Source organism: Aphis gossypii, chromosome 2, assembly GCF_020184175.1.
Source record: "Aphis gossypii isolate Hap1 chromosome 2, ASM2018417v2, whole genome shotgun sequence".
In the NCBI taxonomy this organism is placed as follows: Eukaryota; Metazoa; Arthropoda; class Insecta; order Hemiptera; family Aphididae; genus Aphis; species Aphis gossypii.
In genome coordinates this window covers 74,085,162-74,102,011 of record NC_065531.1, presented here as the reverse complement: position 1 = coordinate 74,102,011, position 16,850 = coordinate 74,085,162, and the positions used below count along the sequence as shown (strand labels likewise).

General features: G+C 23.9%; 4 protein-coding genes across 5 annotated transcripts; 3 read left to right on the top strand and 1 right to left on the bottom strand.

Moving 5' to 3' along the window:
* Positions 1–531: 531 nt before the first annotated feature.
* LOC114121463 (mitochondrial DNA helicase) lies at positions 532–6,028 on the bottom strand. Of its 2 annotated transcripts, XM_027983826.2 has the most exons (8): positions 5,595–6,028; positions 5,298–5,506; positions 4,192–4,486; positions 3,089–3,390; positions 2,866–3,015; positions 1,770–1,958; positions 738–1,061; positions 532–673 (listed from the first exon to the last, which is right to left on the bottom strand). In XM_027983826.2, exons 1-8 carry the CDS (start codon positions 5,848–5,850, stop codon positions 581–583), a joined length of 1,818 nt encoding a protein of 605 aa, XP_027839627.2. In that variant the 5' UTR covers positions 5,851–6,028; the 3' UTR covers positions 532–580. The 2 variants fall into 2 exon arrangements, with proteins under 2 accessions (XP_027839627.2, XP_050058184.1); XM_050202227.1 differs by lacking the exon at positions 5,595–6,028 and having other exon boundaries at positions 4,192–4,452; positions 5,298–5,444.
* A 1,074-nt stretch (positions 6,029–7,102) lies between these two features.
* LOC126550495 (bolA-like protein 2) lies at positions 7,103–16,845 on the top strand. Its single transcript, XM_050202236.1, has 3 exons — positions 7,103–7,251; positions 15,062–15,156; positions 16,697–16,845. The coding sequence occupies exons 1-3, from the start codon at positions 7,189–7,191 to the stop codon at positions 16,794–16,796; spliced, it is 258 nt and encodes an 85-aa protein (XP_050058193.1). The 5' UTR covers positions 7,103–7,188; the 3' UTR covers positions 16,797–16,845.
* On the top strand, positions 7,109–13,756 carry LOC114121114 (dolichyl pyrophosphate Man9GlcNAc2 alpha-1,3-glucosyltransferase). The gene is made up of 2 exons (XM_027983287.2): positions 7,109–7,251; positions 12,037–13,756. Exon 2 carries the CDS (start codon positions 12,081–12,083, stop codon positions 13,593–13,595), a length of 1,515 nt encoding a protein of 504 aa, XP_027839088.2. The 5' UTR covers positions 7,109–7,251; positions 12,037–12,080; the 3' UTR covers positions 13,596–13,756.
* LOC114121132 (general transcription factor IIH subunit 3) lies at positions 9,542–11,649 on the top strand. The gene has a single exon (XM_027983307.2). The coding sequence runs from the start codon at positions 10,559–10,561 to the stop codon at positions 11,474–11,476; it is 918 nt and encodes a 305-aa protein (XP_027839108.2). The 5' UTR covers positions 9,542–10,558; the 3' UTR covers positions 11,477–11,649.
* Positions 16,846–16,850: the final 5 nt, after the last annotated feature.

Genomic DNA, 16,850 nt, shown 5'->3' with positions numbered 1-16,850 from the left:
GTATCTAAATAAAATCAGATATTATGAACTAATATTAAATTGATTTTAAACTTTATATTATTTTTTTTCCTTTGCATTTCCTACAACAGGGGACAGATCATCCTAAATTAAATTTGATTTCATAAATAATTTACTGTTAATATTGGTACTGTACTTAGAATGTATGACATATTTATTGTTTTATTTAAAACATATAGCTGCAGTTATGTCTGGTTATACTATTATACATTTAAAATTTCATACCCCTATAATATTTTTACAATTCATACATTAAATGAATAATGTATCCCTTTAAAATAATAATATATTTTTTGTTGGAATAAAAGTATATTAAAATTAACATTTTAGATCAATTGTTATCTTTTAAAGATAAACAATAAAGAACAGTATTTAGTGACTAAGTTATCTGTTATATAATGAATTATGAGCATTATAGCTGGTCAAACTGCACAGAAGAACATTTAATAATAATAATTTTATAATTATTGTTAATATTTATGCATGAAAAAGAAAAATTATTAAGCAAACATATTTAAAATTATATGCATACATATATATTTATAAATATTAAAAAATTACATTATTTGTCATTTTGTTGTGAAAAACTTAAACTTTGTTTATTGAATTCTAAAGACATAACTCCAAGGTTGCCACTATATCGATTTTTTGAAATCTGAAAAAAATATTATTATTTAGGTAAATGTTTTGTAACTAAAACAGTATTTTATTAATTATACCTGTAAATATTTTTTAATTTGTAAAGATTCCATAACCTTATTTTGTATTATAAGAATATTATCAGCTTCTTGAGTAGCTTTAGCAGTACCAAATATAGAACTTATGGACAATTGTTCGACATCTTTTTCTTTTCTAGGATGCATTACTAATGTTACATGACAGTTTGAATATGTAGCAAACCTCCTAAACTCTGCTATAATTGAATCTTGTTGCCAAAATCGTTCTGAACCCATATCATATTTGGCACCAATGCCCATCATAAACTGTACATTATCAATGATGACATGGCCAATGTCATATACATAAACAGCATTCATTACAGCCTAATAATGAAAAAGTGTGAATATAGTACAAATTATAATAAACTAGGCAGTGAGGGAATTTGGTCATGTTTGTAGGGGGGAATGAAATGTATTTAAATTTTACTTATAACCCCCCCCTAAAAAAAGTATAATTATCTTAAATATCTCCTTTTAGTGCAATAAATTTATTTATACATGATGTAACATGGAAATAAATAATTAAAAAATATTCAATAATATACAATAATAACAGTTAATAAATATAATTAATCAGTCTTTTTAAAAAAAAAAAAAAATTAGGTGTTGTATCCTGTTATGGGGGGTATAACAGGATACAACACCTAAATCCCCCCCCCCTATAATTACGCCACTGAATCTAGGATAATTTTGAACAAACAAATTTAAACATTACAAGTTTTTAGCAATACCTGAATAAGAAAAAAATTAAATTAAATAAAAAATCATGATAATTACCTATATCTTCCTAATGTAGTAACATAAAATAATATTTAAAAATAATAGTCATTTTATACTTTTTAAACATTATTATAAATTAATTTGAATATAATTTTTGAAAATTTTTAATATACCCATATAATTTTCTAATTTCTCAATCTATAATAAACTTGTTCATTTTATCAAAAAATTGGATATTTATTTAATTTAATATTTAATGTAAACTAACATGCTTTGATTATTATGTATTGATTATTATTAAATCGAGCTTACGTCCATCACCATATTTAATGGTTGGGGGCCATGAAAAGTCAAAAAGTACAATGGAAGCTTTTCAAATTGATCTGCTAAGTTGTCGAACAAGTCTAAATTAAGATGTACTGGTTCCTTAGCAAATTGTTGAAGCATGATTTTTGCTAAACGTTGGTTACGTATTTCAAAACTTCCCCATAATGTTGGCAACTATATACATCCAATAAAAAATAAGAAAATGTTATAAAGTATTTATAATTTAATAAAAATATTGTGTATTCATTAAAGTTAGCAATTATATGTATATATGTAATATAAGATACAACAAATAATTATCATTAAAATGTTTTTATTTGAAATAGATACTTTGGATTGGTCACAAGAGTTGACATTTATCAATTTTGGAAAAGTATTATAGACTATAGTGAAGAAATGAGAAATTCATTAAACATCCAAGTGATCTAACTATACTCTGTCTGCATAGAACACGCCGCGTAGCAATAAAAATCAGTTTTTTTGAGCATCCTCAAACGTCACCCTGCCATAGGGAAACTGGTTTCGATAGCAGGAATGCGCAGGAGGATGTGCAGAATTGGCGCGTTCTCTTGCTGGACAGACTATAAGTATAGTATAGTTTACCTTCAAGCAGTTATGTGCTGAAGTAGGCTATTTTTGAGAGAATTGCCTCAATACCAAAATGAGCAGTTGAGTAAGTGAGGTATCAGGAAATGGATTTAGTATGATAAAAAGATTTTAATATTTTTACTATTGAATAATAAATAATAAAAAAAATTAAATTAAAAGCTGTGGGTGCATGAGTAGTTAAATGATAGTTTACCTTAGAACTGAAAATGGTTCAGCACACCACTCACTTCAAATCATAATAAACAAAGTTAAAAATTATAATTAATTTAATTAAACAACTGTTGACAGCTGTTGCAAACAAAGAAATTAATTTTAAAACATTAAGTTTGAAATAAACTCTATGTAGACAATAAATAATTTGTTTAAATTATAAAAATACTTAAACAAAAATTAAACTAAGATTGGACAAATGTATGTACTTTTTAATATATAAGTTTTATAATATTCAATTAAGAGTAATTTAATTACTTACACCTTGTTCAGCTAAATCTAATGAATATTCACTTATAAAAGTTGTTTTTCCTGATCCTGTTGGACCCGTTAATAAAGTAAGTTCTCCACGACGATGGCCTCCAATTATTTTATTTAATGCAGGAAATTTTGTCCATTTCATTCCAAGAGTCTAAACAAAGTTCTTTAATTTTTAAACAGTTAATTATTAGTATTTATTCTATTCAATTTTTTTTATGCTTAACCTTGTCATGATTTTGTAACTCTGCAAAAACTTCATTACGTATTGTTGAAAATTGAATAATACTGGGATGAACCATTTTATCAGCAGTTTTAAGTATTTTCTCAATATTCAAGCCAAGTTTATATGCTAAGTAAGGGGATGGTTGATCATCAGTAGGCCTTATAAAATAACATCTACTTTCAATTAACTTCTTAGCAAATGTTCTTGCTGAGTTCCATGCAATTTGATCGTTTCCAAACCATAAGATTAATCTATTAAAATATTCTAAAGATGGTAGTAATTCTTGTGGCAATTTCCGGACACCTTAAAAACATATAGTTATTAAAACAAGTTTTTAGAATATTATTTTTTTTCATTACCGTACAATATATAAATATAATTAAAATGCATTTAAAAAATATGAAATTAATAGGTACTTAAATAAAATTAATAAAAATGGAAATTTAGTGGTTATAAATAGATATAACAAAATGTATTTTGACATTTTTAATCCAACAATTTTAATAATCATTTTTATGAAATAAATTGAAATAATTATAAAAATAAGCGAATTTATAACATCAAATACATTTTAATCAAACAAACATTATTGAATTTATTATATTTAATTCTACTATCTAAATAATAAATATTTATAATTTTACAATGATAGTTCATAGTAGGGCAGAGGTCTTATAGCTCTAAAAACAAGCATTAAATATACAAGCACTTATGCACTTACATTTTTTTTATCTGCAACCATCAAGCGTTTCTAGAAAACCGCAGACAGTCATGTTGTTTGAGAAAAAAACGTTAGGGTGAAAAATAATTGATTTAAGTTAAATATATCTCAAAATGTATAAAATAGCATATAATAGTCTAAAATATGCCTTAAAAACAAAAAAAGATTCAAATTATGCATAAATTATGCATTCATATGCAAAATAACATTTTAAAACCAACTTAATGAAAGTATGAAACATATATTGTGTTTCGTACTTTGCTATTATTCTGACTATGCAAAACATAAGCAAATACTACAAATTCTCTGCCCTATTCATACATTTATTATTCTTGATAAAACACTAATTAATTCATTAACAAAATATAGAAAAATGTAAATACCATGAGGTAAGCAAATGATATGATGAGATGATTGATGACCTGCTAATACTAATAAATGTTTAAAGTCATCAACAATAATTGCACTTTGACTGTGATTTGATGTTAGTGGAGGAACTTGAGCAATTCCCCAGCAACAATCATCTGGGACAGTATTTTGATTAAGACTATTTTCCAATTTAATTTCTTTGTATCCAACAATTGTTTTATTATCAAGCATCATAGTCAAGTATAAGGAACTATTCTCTGAATTAACATATAAACCTGGAATACGATCAAGGTATTGTAATTTTAAATCCTGCAAAATACCATAAATATTAGAATATTTTAAATGCAAATTACAAAATGGCTAATTTAATGTTTTATTAATAATGTCAATTATCAATAAGCTTTGAAATTTATATATCTAACTATATAAATAATAATGGAAATAAGTAAATTAACTATTAGAATATTAATATAATTTAAGCATAACTTAGATTTAAGTTGTTATTTAAAACAATATTTTGAATTTTATTTATTCAAAGTTATATTAAACCACTAAATACATTAAATTACAATAAATTTATATCTTTTAAACTGTTATCATAGCGAAAAATTAGAAGTAATGAAAAAAATGGACAAAAATAGTGAGCATATTTACATACTATTTAATAAATAAAATGAATAATGATCAGGAACATTTTATTTATTTTTACCAATATATTTTATCTATTATATAATTATTGTGTTAATAATGATTAATTAATCATGTATTCATAATTATGACAAATATCATATTATTATGAGTATACTTTTAAATTAATATCTATTTATTAATTATTATTGATTTACTAGTTTTGAGCTTTTATATTCTACTTAATCTGTAACATATTACTGTAAAAATAAATCAAAGGCTTATTTATAAATAGAAGTAATAACCTATAAATAAACTGTTAAATTACAGGTAAATTTTATATTGATAAAATTATGGCATCAAGTTATAGAATGTTTATCTACCTTAAAAATTAGTGAATTTTCTACATTACTTAATTTTATTTAAAATTTAAATATTCATTTGAGGTAGAAATCATATTTTATAGAAACTTAAAATAGTTTAGAACTATTACCTCCATATTAAGAGATTTTAATATACTCTTTTTACTACTAGTTTTTAACAATTTAAAATTTATTAAACTATCAGCCTTGTTCTTAAAATCTTTAACAGCTTCAAAATTCTTTGGTGTGGGTACACAAATCTTTTCATTATGTTTATTTGTGTATGACTTAAATATTGACCAATCACCACATCTCAAACAATGTGTACAAATAAACCAACCTAAAACATTTAAAAACTAGGTATATTATTCTGTAAGTACAAATATATCAACAGTTAGTTGCTTAGCATTTGTTATAAAAATATTTACCAGTAATTTTATTTATGTATAAAGATGTGTTATTACAAAAACTGCATCTTATCAATAAGCAAGTAAATTGATTTTTGTAAGGTATTTTTAAACTGTCTAATAATTTTGAAACAAAAAGATCTCCTGATGTCGGTCGATCATCTGATGAACTAATTTTAGATGTTTGATTTTGTATACTAAAATACAATTTCTGTTTGAATAGTTCCCGTGGGATCAAAAATTTTGAACAACTTTTAATTGAACGATATAATTTCATAATTATAATTATAATTTTTAAAAGTAAATAAACATAGACAATGTTATTTGAATGCTACGCAAATCCAAATGCAATATTTTTATTAAGTTAATACTTAAAAATAAGAAATTACAGCTTTGAATTGTATTAACGATGACAATTTGAAATTTAATATTTTATATCAGACATTTACTGATTGTTTAAATTTTTAAAAATATTAATGATAAAAACATAAACTCATAGATAATAGTATCTATAGTCAGGGGCTCATCACATAACACCAACATAAGAACACATCATATCCATAGAAAATATGTACATCTTCATAATAATTTATGACGAACTACTATAACTATAATTCCATATACATATTCCAATATTCCATGGTAAAATCACAGAATAAATGAAATTTATTTATGATTTATTCATTTATTCTGTGGTAAAATATCATATTGTATATTATGGTTCTACCAGTTCAACAGACGAACTAGACGAAGATAAAAAATAGTTTAAAATCCTAGCCTTAATAAATCACTCTTATTCACTCATCACGCATTCACACTTCACTAACTTTAGGATCATAATATATTATTATTTATTGTATATTATTATGCAGTATAATATACGATAATTGTTGACCTATAAATTAGTTTATTAGAATACAAATCACAAGATTTTGTGCGGTTAACTACGCGCCTACGCGGTCTGCGATGACTAAATCAACACTAAGTCACCAAACAATTTTGGTAAATTATAAAATATATGAAATATGCACATTGCACATATTTCTATAATATAGAAATATCTAGTATAGAGTAAAGAAGTCTGTGGAAATATGAAATGACATTCCGCGTATTTAAATTTAAAAGTTAAAACGTGGGTAACAAAATGTTGGTAACACGTTATCTACATTCTGAATAGCACATGCATTCCACAGACTAATTCTACACTATATAGATAATTCTATATAGAAATCTGTGATGCACTAAAGCGCCAACAGTTATGTCGTTTGTCGTGTCGTATTCCTTGTATTCTGATTGGTCGTTATACCACTGATTACTGATCCATTGCTTGTAATCAGTAAATTAATTTATCAGAATATTATTCTGACATATTGTACTATTGTATTCAAAAAAAAAAAATTGTATTTTGTATTTTTGTATTTTGTGGTGTTTATGCTATATTGCTATTACAATAATCACACGGTTGATTAAAATAAGTTGAAACAATTGAGTTCGAGTGTTTAACCATTCGATTACTAAATAGGGTTCGAATATTGGGTTGAACTAGATCACTAATCACTCAATATTTTATACTACACCATTTTTAATTCAATTATATTTTGTACTACTTCCTGTGATGACCATTAGTGAAGATTCATTAAAATCTAAATTAACAGTTGCACTTGACGCATCGTACGTGGTAAGTTCAATTTAATACTGTATTATTTATTAAAACGGAGTTTTTTGTTTATTTTTGTATATAGTTTTACTGAGCAGTAAACTGTTCTAAAACAATATTTTTAAATCTATAAAAAATTTTTAAATCTTAGATTTTATTATTATAATATAGTATTTTATACCTAGAATTGTTTGATGTTATAAACAAAAAATTATTGACTTAAATAAAAACTTATTTAACAAATATGAGTACTGTTTTAAGAATATATTTTGTTTATGTTATGTGGTTGAGTATTAATGTATAATTATAATATATAGGCAATATTAAATAAATAGTATTAGTTTCTCAGGTGTTATTTTAAATACTATTAATCTAAGCATATAGGCATTTACAAAATATTCAAGTATAGAGGTACTTTAAAATGTTTGTTTATTTTTTATTTCGAAAATTAAAATTTTTAATTAAATAAATTGTATGTATAAATAGTACATAATTTATATTATGTATAATTTTCAAATTATAAATGTTTTATTCAAAGAACAAAATATTTAATTTTATATAACCTACTAAGTATATAAGATATTATATTCTTCATATTTTTTTGTAATTTTTTAGTTACATGACTAAACTAAAATTAAATGTATTACTAATATAATACAAGTGAAATTTAAAATAATTGTCACATTTATGTTTACAATTCCATTTATTAATCAAAAATTATTTAAATTGATAGCATCCTGTTGAAAGTATAAAAGGTTATTTTGTATTTAACAATTTATGTGAACATTTGCTATCTATAGCAAAAGTTTTCAGTACACAATAACTTAAACAAATTTTGGCTATCCTCATTAAAACTTAATTACATATTCTCTACTTTTAAAAAGTGAATAAAATATAATTTTGTTTTTTTCTAACTTAACTATAATCATTAACTGCTAGTAATTTTCACACCCGAAGAAAAAACTCGCCCGACAAAGATCCTCCTGTTTTGTTCAGTATTGTGCAAATTCAAATTGATTCACTGTATGCGGCCCACAAGTAATTTTCAATATTAATATTTGTCCCTTTCCAAAACTAGTGGAGACCATTAGCCTATAGAATTAAGTATAAAGAATGAATTGAAAACTTTATAACCTTATTTATTTGATGAAGTAATAATTCTTTAAAGTTTAAGTTATAGCTTTCAATGAAGTTTTTTCATGATAGGTATAACTAGATATATTTTCATAAAACCTAATATACCTTTATATTTATTTAAAACTCGGCTGTAATAATTATAGTAATTAGTATAGTAGGTATCCTAGCAACCATACTATAATTAAGAACAATTTGCAACTGAATTATTATATTTATAATTATCAACACTTTACAATAATAGTATAAATTAATGTCATAATTTTATACACATAGTGAGGTATAACAAAAATTAAAATCTTTAATATTTTTAAAAATAGCACATGAAATTCATTAATTATAATTTTATTGTAGACTTTGGAAATTTTGTTTTGTCATTATAATGCACCCTTATGTGCTACTATTGAATCTAAAAAAATACAATTTCTCCGATTTTTTAAATTAATAACACTATAGATAGTAGATTCATATAAAAATTCATAAAATATTGTTTCAGTTAGGTATAGATTGATCATTTTATAATGTACCAATTACCATAATATATGGAAGTACAAAATTTCAAAAAATTGTTTGACCAATGATGGTGGGTATACTAGGTAATTATTTGAATAATAATCACTCATTATTCCAAAAAATATTTATTGTATTCAATTTCAGCTGTTTGGAGTAATTATAAATGACTTAATAGACATTTAAATATTTCATATCAAATCTAAAGTAGGAAATTTTGATTGAGTATTTAATTAGTTACAAATTTATAGTATAATCGTTTATAGTTAATTAAGTGGAACACTAAGCAGATGTTGATCTGTTATTCCGCTCATTAAAATTGTAGATACTAATTTATGACTTATTAACTTATGGTTCAAAATTTGAATTTTATATATCAAAATTCATAAATTATTTTGCTTTTATATTATTAAAAATGGTATTTTGTTATTACTTTTGATTACTCGTTTTTTAAAAAAGATTTCTAAGATTTTTTTTCTCCTTAAAGCCTTTTGTCCAAAATTAAGTATTAATCATTATAAATGTACTATATAGGGTTCTTGGATATTTTCAGTTTCCATAATTTTTATAATGCATTATTTTATTTAAGTACTTATTCTGATTAGCCCGTCTAAAATCATCTTTTTTATGTATTTTTACTTGAATGTTTATTTAAATTTTTACTGTACAGTATGCATTTATACTTTATTATTTGAGATCTTCGATATATCTGAAGTCATAAACAGTAAAGTAAACAACAATGGTTCTTAAATATATAGATGCCTATTAATTCAGCACAGAATATAACAATGTATTCAGTTTTCAGTATATTATATTAGTATTAGGCTTTGACACAATTTAAAAATACACTTTAATAAAGATATATCTTTAGTCGTGCTAGTTGCTAGACAGCCTGCTATTACTGCATCCACCATTTTACATTTATCTAAATTCTAAATTTCTAAATAAAAGTGTTTATAGATAATTAAATTATTTATTTTTATATTTAATAGATACCTAAAAGCTATAAAAAACAAAATCATACTTTTATTTTTATTATTTGTCAATGGTATTAGTATCATTTACTACGTACATATTCGGCAAATCATATTAATTATTTAATTCATGTTCGAACATCCGTTTTATGCACGGACCAAGATATATATTATTATATATAATATATGTATATGTATATTGTATATCTTAGTCCGTGGTTTTATGTCATTAAAAAACTACCATAGTACCATATTATCATGGCTTATTACTTTTGATAAAATCCATACGTCATACCGTTCTAAGACATTGTAACTTTTATCATTTTATCAATTTTTATAGAGTCTTAGGACTTGAGTAAATTTGAGTATTCTAATTGGCTGATGCGCCGCAGCAGTTGTGCGGCATCGGGTATTCAGGGTTCCTTATGGTTATGAAATTTATTTTACGAATTTATGATAATGTTTATGTTTTCTATTTATTTGTTGCTTACACTAAAAGTTAAAATTAAATTAATAATCTAGTATTTATTATTTTACTGTTTAAAATTACGTTTTTCCGTTCAAATAAATGATTACCAAGTTTAGTTTTAAATGTAACTAATAAGTAATAAATATTGTTTCAATTATCTAAAAGACACAATAATATTGTATGTAATTTAACTAGTGAATTGTTCGAATTTGAATTTGGATCAATAGTAAATACAAGAAAAATGCAATCAGAAACACCAAAGAAAATTTTTTCCAGTCTTCTGGTAATAATTCTTGATGTTAACCCAGCTCAAGATACTTTGCTTAGCGGAGAAATAAAACTATCGTCCATACTTAGTTCCGTTGTTGCTTTTGCTAATTCTCACTTAATGCTTCGGACCCATAATAAAGTTGCTGTGCTGGCATCTGACCCAAATAGCTGTGATTTCATATACTCCGATCAAGATGAACTTGATTTCAAAAAGAAAACAGTCAGTAGTTGTAAAATGGGTGGAAGTCAATACGAATTGTTCAGTCACATAGATCGTTCAATCAAATTTAATATAGTAAAATTCCTCAAGGATGCAGCTGAAGAACCACATATGTCTAGAGACACCGTCTTTGGAGCATCTTGTGCCAAGGCTTTATGCTATATCAATAGATTACAAAGTAATCTCTTTCCGGGCGAAACAATGAATTCGAGAATATTAATTATATCTGGTTGTGATAATGAAGGAGACAAATACATACGTTGTATGAATACATTTTTCACAGCTCAAAAACAAAATGTAGCTATTGATGTATGTAGTCTTACCCATGATGTCACTCTATTAAAACAAGCATGTTATATCACAGAAGGTTCATATTTTCGTATGCCTAAATTAGAAGGATTGTTACTATATTTACAATGGATATTTTTAACAGAACCTTCTTCTAGGAAAAAATTGGTTATACCATTAGCTCCTCAGTTAGATTTCCGACCTTTTTGTTTTTGTCATGGAACCCTAACTGCAATTGGTTTTGTGTGTTCATTATGTTTAACTATTTATTGTAAAATTAGTCCTATTTGCACAACTTGTGAAGCAGTTTTCAAAGTACGATCAGCTATTGCAGTCAAACCTAAAAAGAAGAAAATTAAAACTACAAGTGTAAATAATTAAGTTTATTTTCAACTTATTGTAATTTATTTTTAATGATAATTTTTAGAAATATAATACAATAGTAAAATAATAAGAAATGTATAAAGTCATTAATGTTGCAAAATGTACTATTTATTTGAATTTGTATTTTATAGATTTTGCTAATTATAATATATATATTTTTTAATACATGATATTTAAGGAACATTTTATAAGTATTACATTTTCTAAAAAAGACTGCTTTCATTTAATATATTTTTGGTATAGTTATCGTGTGCCCTTTATTTTTTTGTAACACTATATTTACAGGATACGTATGTCTTAAAATACAGTATATAATATTCAATAGTTTGTTTGAGAAAAAAATAAATTAAGACTAAAACATCAATGTTATAAAAAAAAATGAAAACCAAACAATAATTTTAAAAATTTTAAAAAACTAATTTACACAATTTTATTTAAAAACAAATTTAAATATGAGTTAAAATGTTTATGAGAAATATATTAAATTTTTTTCAACATCATAATTAAAATATAAAAGTCCATATTATTATTTACAATTTCCATTTTTCTTTTTCCAGAACAATCATCATTTCTCGTGAAAGCAAGCGTGTCATTTTGATTTATGAGTTTATATTGTGATACAATGATTTACAAAAACTTAATACCTATATACTTGAAAAAAGTATTCAATGAAAAACTTATTTTAATGATTGCTGTATTGTTTCGTTGGTTTGTCAGCTTGCATGATTATTCTGGAAAATCAAAAACTCCAATGTATGGTGATTATGAAGCCCAACGTCATTGGATGGAAGTTACAATTTCTCTACCAACCACTCAATGGTATTTTAATTCATCAGACAATGATTTATTGTATTGGGGTCTCGACTATCCACCTTTGACCGCCTACCATAGTTATTTAAATGGTTTAGTATTTAAAAAAATCCTTCCAGAGTCCGTCCAGCTTAATACATCTAGAGGTTTTGAGTCAAAATTTCATAAACTACTCATGAGATATTCTGTACTTATAGTTGACTTATTGATATTTATACCGGCCGTTTATTGGTTTTTCAGGCAGTTTTTCAAAATTAAGAATAATAACCAATTAAGTCAAACAATGATCATTGCATTGACATTATTGTATCCCGGAATAATATTAATAGACTATGGACATTTCCAGTACAATTGTGTTTCTCTAGGTTTATTTGTGGCAAGTGTTGCTAGCATGTTTGCCAACAAAACCATTCTAACTTGCATTTTGTTCAGTATGGCTCTTAACTACAAGCAAATGGAGTTATACCATGCTTTGCCATTTTTTTTTTATTATATTGGATTTGTTTATGAAATTTATAAGAAACGGTCATTCTTTAAAGCTTTAAAGACATTATCTATTCTTGTATTGAGTGTTACGATAACATTTCTATTATTATGGCTTCCTTTCATTAGTGATCCCAAACAAATGTTTCAAGTCATACACAGAATCTTCCCATTAGAACGAGGTGTTTTCGAAGATAAAGTTTCCAATATATGGTGTCTAATCAATGTTCTGTATAAGTTAAGGGACATTAATAATCAAACCATGGCTACTATATGCCTATTAACGACATTGATTTCAGTATTGCCCACATGCCTGGATCTTTTAAAAAATCCTTCTAAGATAAAATTTTTACTTTCATTGATCAATTGTTCGTTGTCTTTTTTCCTATTTTCTTTTCAAGTTCATGAAAAAAGTATACTTTTGGTTGCTATACCAGTTTTAATGTATGCTCCTCAAAATGCATTTGTGTGTACTTGGTTTTTGTCTTTGACAACATTTAGCATGCTTCCATTATTGATAAGGGATAATTTATTGATCCCATTCATTTCTTTATCATTAATATATTTTATAGTGTACAATAATATTGAAAAATTAATGTTACAGAATAAAAATACATCAAAATTACATTTATTGCGTAATTTATCATTACTAGGCTGTGTCATATTAACTTTTTGTACCCTAACATTAAAACCGCCACAGAAATATCCACATTTGTGGCCATTGTTTATATCTGTTTATAGTTGTGTGCATTTTTTTTTGTTTTTAATCTATTTTAATTTTAGTCAATTAATGTTAAATGTTCCAAAAAAAAAACTATATTAGCTTACTTAAAATAGATTTGTTCTATTATTAGGTTTTATTAATTTAATTTTCATAAATATTATAAATGTGTATTATTTATGAATTACCTAATATATTTTTAAAATGAATATCACAATTTATTCTAAAGCTTAAACTTGATAATTTGTTTATATGTTAAAGACGTACATTGCATGTGTTGGAAATTAGTTTATATTTTTGTTTAGTATAAAAATACAAATTGTATGTAACTATAAATTTGTCATTTATCCATAATTATGTAATTTGTTTTGTTTACTGAAAATACATTATTTATAAATATGGAATTATTATTATTTTATTTGAGATCAATGATTATACTAGTTATTGTACAATTATTAAATATAAAGTAATGAATTATGTAAATGAGAAAATATTAGTTTTATTCTTGTTATTTACCTATAACTTATATTATATTAGTAAAAAATATGCAGAATATACTTTCTTTAGAAAGTAATATTAAAACATTAAAAATGTTTATAATATCACTTTTATTGAAGTCAAAAATAATATTTTTTTTTTAAATATTTATTGAGTTAATTCAATAATATTTGACAAAATAATGGTAAAACTAAGTATACATTTAGACTATAAGTATGATTATTTTACTGTTATGAGAATACTTAGTCATAATTTTACATAAAATGTTAATTATTAGGTGTTTGAAAATAGTTAACATTAAATGTTGTTTATTGAGTAGATTTTATTTAATGTATAGATCAAAAATTTTCTACGTGTTTGGGTCCTCAGCTACTTTTGATTTTGAAATAAAACATACGATATATTATATTATACTACAATTTTATTACTAATTTCTAATGTGAAAACCACTGGTATAGGTGCATAATTTTACAAATTGTCTTTTAAAATAAACTCTATTTAAATTTTTTATTCAATAGGTATTCTCAAAATGATAATGTTAGGAAAACATATTTGTATAGTTAAATACAGATTGATCTACCAATTGGCAATTACTTTACTTTATATTTTTCCCATAAAGTTAACATGAAAACGGTAAAATATTATAGCTTAGTATAACATAGTTATTATTGTCAATTTCATGGTTTATGTTTGAACTTTGAATGTTTATTATATAAATAGTAGGTATAATAAATAATATACAATTATTATCCAAATAATATTATAATTGATTAAAAAAATTTAAATACTTAAACAAATATCATAAAAAGTAAAATGTGTAATAACTAATAATTTATAAAATATACTATATTATCTACTACTTATCAATATCAATACCCATTATATATTTATCAATTTTTATTAAAACAAAACTACATGAATTATTTTTATTTTATGGGTTTTTATGTAATTATTAAGACTAACCAAATAAACTAACCAACATTTTTTTAGAGTAGTATAGTATTGATTAAACAGCTATTTTTAATGGTATATAAAGTATATTAATTTATTTTATGAATTTTTCATTATAGTCTGTCAATGATGATTCCGATGGATGTGGTGCTAAATTTAGCGTAGTTGTGGTATCTGATCAATTTAATGGTAAAACATTATTACAACGTCATCGGTAAGTAATTTCTAAGTAGCTATTGTCTATTTTACTTATTTTTAAATCATTAATACAAATAATTATTTCATAGGAAGTTAATTATAAATTTATAATTTATAATGTATTTGTACACTAATTAGTATTTTAATTGAATAACATAATATTATATAAATTATTGTTTGCAAAATATTTTACAGATGTTTATAGTTATTAAACTAAATTTTTAGTATAAAAATAGTATAATTTTTTTGTTAGTTAAAAAAAAATCAGTTTATTTTTGTCAGCTGTAAAGTAAAATTAATTTAAAAAATAATAATAAATATATTGCTGAGTTATACAACCCAGATTCATTATTTTCTGAAGCATTTTAACTAAATATTTATTTTTATAATCTGTAAGTAGGTACTTCATAAGTATAATTGTAATAGTTATTGTTGCTGTAAATATTAAACATTAACTGTGGTTAGGTAAATTAAGGTTTATAAGTACAAGAAAATAATAATTTAATTTATTTTAAAATATCACTAAAGATATTTTCATTAAAAAAGAAATTATATGTATATTAATGAGAGATTTTCATCAATTGTTTTCCCCTATATATTATATATGTGTGTACTGTGTACAATAGCGTATTTATGGGTGTGGTTTTTAGGGTTCAAACTCTCCCAAAACAAAAAAAAAAAAGTTACTTAATGTTAAATAAATATTTTATTCGGGGTTTTCTAATAATTTAACTATGTAGATAAGATGTAGAATGTCTATATAACTATCTATGACAGGTTAGCTGGGTTATTTTGGTGTGGAGTATCACTGCGTTATCTTAATTGCAATTTGTGTTCCCCAGATACGGTTTTTAAAATTAGAACCCTCCCCCCCCAAGAGTTATTGAAAATACGCCACTGACTGTGTATAAATAATAAAAATAATTACTTCATGAGGTTCTAGTCACTAGAAATACTAGAATCTAGTGTCTAAGACTATAATTTATTTGTTTTGTTTTGTTTTGTTTTTTTTTTTTTAACAAATAATGAAAAGAGTAGTTTTACTAATATGTATCCTATAGAAAACGACAGTATGTTTTGTTCTGACATATTTTTAATTATTTTAAGTTATCAAAGGTCATTTTTTTAATGAGTGAAGTTTAGTTGAAATATAATTTCTGATTAAAAAGAAAAATTCTTATCAATAACATTTAAATATTTAATTGAGTCATTTAATTTAAAAACCATCTACTAAGTTTTTCTTTAAATGGTATTTTGTATGTCTTTATAGCGAGTTTTAATATAGTTACAGATAATAAAAAGAAAGTTGGTTAAGAATTTAGTTTTAAATTATTTATAAACCACTAATGAGTAATTATATTGTTACATAATTATAAATTTATTATTGTAGACATTGATTAAATACTACTTAGTTGAAACACTAATACAATGTGTCTAGAAACTATAGACATATCCTTGAATATAAATTGCATAAAATGTTTTTAAACACTCTAGACATCCAGTATATATTAATGTATAATTTATTAATTTAATTCTTCTATTTATTTTTTTTTCAGAATGGTAAATGAAATACTAGCTGATGAATTAAAAGAAATACACGCGTTCTCACAGAAAACATTGACAACAGAACAATGGAATAATTTAAATAAAGTTTAATTGATTTATAATTTATAAAACAAGACCTAGTATTATATTTTATCAAGACTTAAC